Source organism: Salvelinus fontinalis, chromosome 7, assembly GCF_029448725.1.
Source record: "Salvelinus fontinalis isolate EN_2023a chromosome 7, ASM2944872v1, whole genome shotgun sequence".
Taxonomy (NCBI): Eukaryota; Metazoa; Chordata; class Actinopteri; order Salmoniformes; family Salmonidae; genus Salvelinus; species Salvelinus fontinalis.
This window is the reverse complement of record NC_074671.1, coordinates 67,079,037-67,087,667: the sequence shown is the minus strand read 5'-3', so window position 1 is coordinate 67,087,667 and position 8,631 is coordinate 67,079,037. Positions and strand designations below refer to the sequence as shown.

The 8,631-nt window shown below is 42.8% G+C and overlaps 1 protein-coding gene and 1 long non-coding RNA gene across 2 annotated transcripts in view; one reads left to right on the top strand and one right to left on the bottom strand.

Annotated features, from left to right (window-relative positions):
- The window catches only part of pros1 (protein S), a 35,871-nt gene that overhangs the window by 11,408 nt on the left and 15,832 nt on the right, over window positions 1–8,631 (bottom strand). Inside the window, exons 7-11 of the mRNA XM_055930321.1 lie at window positions 6,657–6,785; window positions 6,001–6,241; window positions 5,706–5,892; window positions 588–752; window positions 1–22 (exon numbers count right to left, since the gene is read on the bottom strand). The exon at window positions 1–22 is cut by the window's left edge and continues 147 nt beyond it. Coding sequence (XP_055786296.1) covers window positions 1–22; window positions 588–752; window positions 5,706–5,892; window positions 6,001–6,241; window positions 6,657–6,785 — 744 coding nt within the window. The remainder of the gene's footprint in view (window positions 23–587; window positions 753–5,705; window positions 5,893–6,000; window positions 6,242–6,656; window positions 6,786–8,631) is intronic.
- LOC129860011 (uncharacterized) lies at window positions 4,503–5,216 on the top strand. The gene is made up of 3 exons (XR_008760289.1): window positions 4,503–4,897; window positions 4,948–5,055; window positions 5,106–5,216. It is a non-coding gene; the product is annotated as an uncharacterized LOC129860011 (long non-coding RNA).

Here is an 8,631-nt window from a genome sequence, read left to right as displayed (position 1 = left end):
ATCCGTCCAGACGAGGGTTGATCTATACAGGGGGTCACATCAATGTTATCAGGTGGTTGTGTGATGGTCGTTCTGCCGTTACGGAATTGTTATTTTATGGTCGTTCTGCGGTTGTCAAGTGTAAATCTGTTAATTATTTGTGTGGTTATTGGTTGAATGTTTATGATGAGGTTTGTTCTATGGTTGTTTTATGGTTGTTCTGTGGTTGTTCTATGGTTTGTTCTGTGGTTGTTTTATGGTTGTTCTATGGTTGTTCTGTGGTTGTTCTATGGTTGTTCTGTGGTTGTTCTATGGTTGTTCTGTGGTTGTTCTATGGTTGTTCTGTGGTTGTTCTATGGTTGTTCTGTGGTTGTTCTGTGGTTGTTCTGTGGTTGTTCTATGGTTGTTCTGTGGTTGTTCTATGGTTGTTCTGTGGTTGTTCTGTGGTTGTTCTATGGTTGTTCTGTGGTTGTTCTGTGGTTGTTCTATGGTTGTTCTGTGGTTGTTCTGTGGTTGTTCTATGGTTGTTCTGCGGTTGTTCTGTGGTTGTTCTATGGTTGTTCTGTGGTTGTTCTATGGTTGTTCTGTTGCGGCAGCGGGCTGTTTACCGGTTTGATGACGCTGCCGGTGCGGTTGGGCAGCCCTGCGATGTACACCTTGGTCTCCAGTTTCCCGTTAACTGACGTGAAGAGACTCTCAGGGCTGTTGATGCTCATCACAGCTTCCTTACTGATCTTAACACTGATACTGGACTCGAGTTCATCTACTGAGATCTACAACAACATTACACAACAACAACAACATTACACAACAACATTACACAACAACAACAACATTAAACAACAACATTACATAACAACAACAACAACATTACACAACAACAACAACAACAATACACAACAACAACATTACACAACAACATTACACAACAACACCATTACACAACAACAACAACATTACACAACAACAACAACAACATTACATAACAACAACAACATTACACAACAACAACATTACACAACACCAACAACAACATTACACAACAACAACAACAACATTACACAACAACAACAACATTACACAACAACATTACACAACAAAAACAACATTACATAACAACAACAACAACATTACACAACAACAACAACAACAACAACAACAATACACAACAACAACATTACACAACACCAGCAACATTTCACAACAACAACAACAACAACATTACACAACAACAACAACATTACACAACAACAACAACATTACATAACAACAACAACATTACACAACAACAACATTACACAACACCAACAACAACATTACACACCAACAACAACATTACACAACAACAACAACAACATTACATAACAACAACAACATTACACAACAACAACAACAATACACAACAACAACAACATTACACAACAACAACAATACACAACAAAACCATTACATAACAACAACAACAATACACAACAACACCATTACATAACAACAACAACATTACACAACAACATTACACAACAACAACAACATTACATAACAACAACAACAACATTACACAACAACAACAACAACAACAACAATACACAACAACAACATTACACAACACCAGCAACATTTCACAACAACAACAACAACAACATTACACAACAACAACAACATTACACAACAACAACAACATTACACAACAACAACAACATTACATAACAACAACAACATTACACAACAACAACATTACACAACACCAACAACAACATTACACACCAACAACAACATTACACAACAACAACAACAACATTACATAACAACAACAACATTACACAACAACAACAACAATACACAACAACAACAACATTACACAACAACAACAATACACAACAACACCATTACATAACAACAACAACAATACACAACAACACCATTACATAACAACAACAATACACAACAACAACATTACATCATAATAATGAATATTTTATTTTTCTATGGGGTAGCTCATCTTTAATATTGTGATATATTGTGGCTTCTATCAATGTCATTTCCAACCGCCCATATATAACAGTACCAGTTAAAAGTTTGGGACACCTACTCAGTCTCTTTATTTTTACTATTTCCTACATTGTAGAGTAAACAAATCAAAATATATTTTATATTTGAGATTCTTCAAAGCAGCCAACAAGTGCTCATCATATGTGGGAACTCCTTCAAGACTGTTGGAAAAGCATTCCAGCTGAAGCTGGTTGAGAGAATTCCAAGAGTGTGCAAAGCTGTCATCAAGGCAAAGGGTGACTACTTTGAAGAATGATTTGTTTAACACTTTTTTGGTTACTACATGACTCCATATGTGTTATTTAATAGTTTTGATGTCTTCACTATTATTCTACAATGTAGAAAATAGTAAAAATAAATAAAAACCCTTGAATGAGTAGGTGTTCAAAAACTTTTATACTTTTAACTGGCACTGTATATACAGTTGAAGTAGGAAGTTTACATACACCTTAGCCAAATACATTTAAACTCAGTTTTTCACAATTCCTGACATTTAATCCTAGTAAAAATTCACTTTCCTAAGTCAGTTAGGATCACCACTTTATTTTAAGAATGTGAAATGTCAGAATAATAGTAGAGAGAATTATTTATTTCAGCTTTTATTTCTTCAATCACATTCCCAGTGGGTCAGAAGTTTACATACACTCAATTAGTATTTGGCAGCATTTCCTTTAAATTGTTTAACTTGCGTCAAACGTTTCGGGTAGCCTTCCACAAGCTTCCCATAATAAGTTGGGTGAATTTTGGCCCATTACTCCAGACAGAGCTGGTGTAACTGAGTCAGGTTTTTAGGCCTCCTTGCTCCCACACGCTTTTTCAGTTCTGCCCACACATTTTCTATGGGATTGAGGTCAGGGCTTTGTGATGGCCACTCCAATACCTTGACTTTGTTGTCCTTAAGCCATTTTGCCACAATTTTGGAAGTATGCTTGGGGTCATTGTCCATTTGAAGACCCATTTGCTACCAAGCTTTAACTTCCTGCCTGATGAGATGTTTTGGAGCAGTGGCTCCTTCCTTGCTGAGCGGCCTTTCAGGTTATGTCGATATAGGACTCGTTTTACTGTGGATATAGATACTTTTGTACCTGTTTCCTCCAGCATCTTCACAAGGTCCTTTGCTGTTGTTCTGGGATTGATTTGCACTTTTCGCACCAAAGTACGTTTATCTATAGGAGACAGAACACGTCTCCTTCCTCAGCAGTATGACGGCTGCGTGGTCCCATGGTGTTTATACTTGCGTACTATTGTTTGTACAGATGAACGTGGTACCTTCAGGCGTTTGGAAATTGCTCCCAAGGATGAACCAGACTTGTGGAGGTCAACAATTTTTCTCTGAAGTCTTGGCTGATTTCTTTACATTTTCCCATGATGCCAAGCAAAGAGGCACTGAGTTTGAAGGTAGGCCTTGAAATACATCCACAGGTACACCTCCAATTGACTCAAGTTATGTCAATTAGCCTATCAGAAGCTTCTAAAGCCATGACATCATTTCCTGGAATTTTACAAGCTGTTTAAAGGCACAAGTCAGCTTAGTGTATGTAAACTTCTGACCCACTGGAATTGTGATACAGTGAATTATAAGTGAAATAATCTGTCTGTAAACAATTGTTGGAAAAATGACTTGTGTCATGCACAAAGTATATGTCCTAACCGACTTGCCAAAACTATAGTTTGTTAACAAAAACTTGTGGAGTTGGTTGAAAAACTAGTTTTAATAACTCCAACCAAAGTGGATGTAAACCTCCAACTTCATCTTAACACTGGATTGAGATCAAACCCATCTGAGCAAAAAGACAGGAAGTCAGATTGGACAGATGACTAATATAACCAGCTAGTGACAGTAAAAGACAGGTAGTCAGGTTGGACAGATGACTAATATAACCAGCTAGTGACAGTAAAAGACAGGTAGTCAGGTTGGGCAGAGGACTAATATAACCAGCTAGTGACAGTAAAAGACATGCAGTCAGGTTGGGCAGAGGACTAATATAACCAGCTAGTGACAGTAAAAGACAGGCAGGTTGGACAGGTGACTAATATAACCAGCTAGTGACAGTAAAAGACAGGTAGTCAGGTTGGACAGATGACTAATATAACCCGCTAGTGACAGTAAAAGACATGCAGTCAGGTTGGGCAGAGGACTAATATAACCAGCTAGTGACAGTAAAAGACATGCAGTCAGGTTGGGCAGAGGACTAATATAACCAGCTAGTGACAGTAAAAGACATGCAGTCAGGTTGGGCAGAGGACTAATATAACCAGCTAGTGACAGTAAAAGACAGGCAGGTTGGACAGGTGACTAATATAACCAGCTAGTGACAGTAAAAGACATGCAGTCAGGTTGGGCAGAGGACTAATATAACCAGCTAGTGACAGTAAAAGACATGCAGTCAGGTTGGGCAGAGGACTAATATAACCAGCTAGTGACAGTAAAAGACAGGCAGGTTGGACAGGTGACTAATATAACCAGCTAGTGACAGTAAAAGACAGGTAGTCAGGTTGGACAGATGACTAATATAACCAGCTAGTGACAGTAAAAGACAGGTAGTCAGGTTGGACAGATGACTAATATAACCCGCTAGTGACAGTAAAAGACATGCAGTCAGGTTGGGCAGAGGACTAATATAACCAGCTAGTGACAGTAAAAGACAGGTAGTCAGGTTGGACAGGTGACTAATATAACCAGCTAGTGACAGTAAAAGACAGGTAGTCAGGTTGGACAGATGACTAATATAACCAGCTAGTGACAGTAAAAGACAGGTAGTCAGGTTGGACAGATGACTAATATAACCCGCTAGTGACAGTAAAAGACATGCAGTCAGGTTGGGCAGAGGACTAATATAACCAGCTAGTGACAGTAAAAGACAGGCAGGTTGGACAGGTGACTAATATAACCAGCTAGTGACAGTAAAAGACAGGTAGTCAGGTTGGACAGATGACTAATATAACCAGCTAGTGACAGTAAAAGACATGCAGTCAGGTTGGACAGATGACTAATATAACCAGCTAGTGACAGTAAAAGACAGGCAGGTTGGACAGGTGACTAATATAACCAGCTAGTGACAGTAAAAGACAGGTAGTCAGGTTGGACAGATGACTAATATAACCAGCTAGTGACAGTAAAAGACATGCAGTCAGGTTGGGCAGAGGACTAATATAACCAGCTAGTGACAGTAAAAGACAGGCAGGTTGGACAGGTGACTAATATAACCAGCTAGTGACAGTAAAAGACAGGTAGTCAGGTTGGACAGATGACTAATATAACCAGCTAGTGACAGTAAAAGACAGGTAGTCAGGTTGGACAGATGACTAATATAACCCGCTAGTGACAGTAAAAGACATGCAGTCAGGTTGGGCAGAGGACTAATATAACCAGCTAGTGACAGTAAAAGACAGGCAGGTTGGACAGGTGACTAATATAACCAGCTAGAGACAGTAAAAGACAGTCAGGTTGGACAGAGGACTAATATAACCAGCTAGAGACAGTAAAAGACAGTCAGGTTGGACAGGTGACTAATATAACCAGCTAGAGACAGTAAAAGACAGGCAGGTTGGACAGAGGACTAATATAACCAGCTAGTGACAGTAAAAGACAGGTAGTCAGGTTGGACAGATGACTAATATAACCCGCTAGTGACAGTAAAAAGTAATCAGTGATGTAATCCACGAGCCAGTCCTACCACATGCCACTGTCCGTCGTTGATGGCCTTGCCCCCGCTGGTGACCTTTAGGGAGTGCTGGTTCTTGAACTGGACCTCGATCCGTCCTCCCCTCAGCCCCAGCATGAACCACGAGTCCTGGGAAGACTCTGCGTACAGAACCACCCCTTCTGGATCAAACGTACGGAAGTCAAACTCTGCAGCGAACCTGGAGACAACACGACCCGGGACGATTTAGGGTACAGCTGTGTAGTGAACAGGACTTCCACAGCAGGTGTGTGTGTGTGTCTGTCTCGGTGTGTTTAAACCCCCTTACTTCGTGTTCTCCGGTAGTCTGAAGCGGAGGTATATGACAGGCCCTCCGGTGAATTGTTCTCCCAGGTAAAGCATCTCAGAGTGTTTGTAGTCATACAGCTGAACACACACCGGTATCACCTCACAGGAACGCTGGTCCTCCGCCAGCCGCAGGCCCCGGCGGCCGTCGCAGAGGCAGGAGTAGCTACCCAACGTGTTCACACACACGCCCTCACACACGCCCACCTCGCACTCGTCGACGTCTGGGGACAACCACGAGCGTCAGACGGAGAGGTCAGAGGTCATACAGGAGGTACAGGGTTAAGATCAGTTGATATCAAACGTTCCATTAGGTCCTTGAATATAATTGTCTCGGACATTTTTTTCAATTTGACAGACTGTATATTTAGGGGCGGCAGGTAGCCTAGTGGTTACAGTGTTGGACTAGAAACCGAAAGGTTACTAGATCGAATCCCCGAGCTGACAAGGTAAAAATCTGTCGTTCTTCCCCCTGAACAAAGCAGTTAACCCACTGTTCCCCGGTAGGCCGTCATTGTAAATAAGAATTTGTTCTTAACTGACTAGTTAAATAAAGGTTAAATAAAATACGAATGTTCTTGTCTGTGATTAGTGTCTTTGTCATGTGGTCAGTGTGGGTGCAGTCGAGTGGCATCTCACCCAAACAGGAACGCAAGCTGAAGTTGTAATTGAAGCCGGAGGGACACTGGCACTCATACATGCCAGGGTTGTTGACACATATCGCTGGTTCCTCACAGATACTGGGGTACAGCAGACACTCGTTGATATCTGGGGAGGAGACACATTTAGCTGGTTCCTCACAGATACTGGGGTACAGCAGACACTATCTGGGATACAGGAGGGGACACATTTAGCTGGTTCCTCACAGATACTGGGGTACAGCAGACACTATCTGGGATACAGGAGGGGACACATATCGCTGGTTCCTCACAGATACTGGGGTACAGCAGACACTATCTGGGATACAGGAGGAGACACATATAGCTGGTTCCTCAGAGATACTGGGGTACAGCAGACACTATCTGGGATACAGGAGGAGACACATATAGCTGGTTCCTCACAGATACTGGGATACAGCAGACACTATCTGGGATACAGGAGGAGACACATATAGCTGGTTCCTCACAGATACTGGGGTACAGCAGACACTATCTGGGATACAGGAGGAAACACATATAGCTGGTTCCTCACAGATACTGGGGTACAGCAGACACTATCTGGGATACAGGAGGAGACACATATAGCGGGTTCCTCACAGATACTGGGGTACAGCAGACACTATCTGGGATACAGGAGGAGACACATATAGCTGGTTCCTCACAGATACTGGGGTACAGCAGACACTATCTGGGATACAGGAGGAGACACATATAGCTGGTTCCTCACAGATACTGGGGTACAGCAGACACTATCTGGGATACAGGAGGGGACACATATAGCTGGTTCCTCACAGATACTGGGGTACAGCAGACACTATCTGGGATACAGGAGGGGACACATATAGCTGGTTCCTCACAGATACTGGGGTACAGCAGACACTATCTGGGATACAGGAGGAGACACATATAGCTGGTTCCTCACAGATACTGGGGTACAGCAGACACTATCTGGGGAGGAGACACATGTAGCTGGTTCCTCAGAGATACTGGGGTATAGCAGACACTATCTGGGATACAGGAGGAGACACATATAGCTGGTTCCTCAGAGATACTGGGGTACAGCAGACACTATCTGGGATACAGGAGGAGACACATATAGCTGGTTCCTCACAGATACTGGGGTACAGCAGACACTATCTGGGATACAGGAGGAGACACATATAGCTGGTTCCTCACAGATACTGGAGTACAGCAGACACTATCTGGGATACAGGAGGGGACACATATAGCTGGTTCCTCACAGATACTGGGGTACAGCAGACACTATCTGGGGAGGAGACACATGTAGCTGGTTCCTCAGAGATACTGGGGTATAGCAGACACTATCTGGGATACAGGAGGAGACACATATAGCTGGTTCCTCAGAGATACTGGGGTACAGCAGACACTATCTGGGATACAGGAGGAGACACATATAGCTGGTTCCTCACAGATACTGGGGTACAGCAGACACTATCTGGGATACAGGAGGGGACACATATAGCTGGTTCCTCAGAGATACTGGGGTACAGCAGACACTATCTGGGATACAGGAGGAGACACATATAGCTGGTTCCTCACAGATACTGGGATACAGCAGACACTATCTGGGATACAGGAGGAGACACATATAGCTGGTTCCTCACAGATACTGGGGTACAGCAGACACTATCTGGGATACAGGAGGAGACACATATAGCTGGTTCCTCACAGATACTGGGGTACAGCAGACACTATCTGGGATACAGGAGGAGACACATATAGCTGGTTCCTCAGAGATACTGGGGTACAGCAGACACTATCTGGGATACAGGAGGAGACACATATAGCTGGTTCCTCACAGATACTGGGGTACAGCAGACACTATCTGGGATACAGGAGGGGACACATATAGCTGGTTCCTCACAGATACTGGGGTACAGCAGACACTATCTGGGGAGGGGACACATATAGCTGGTTCCTCACAGATACTGGGG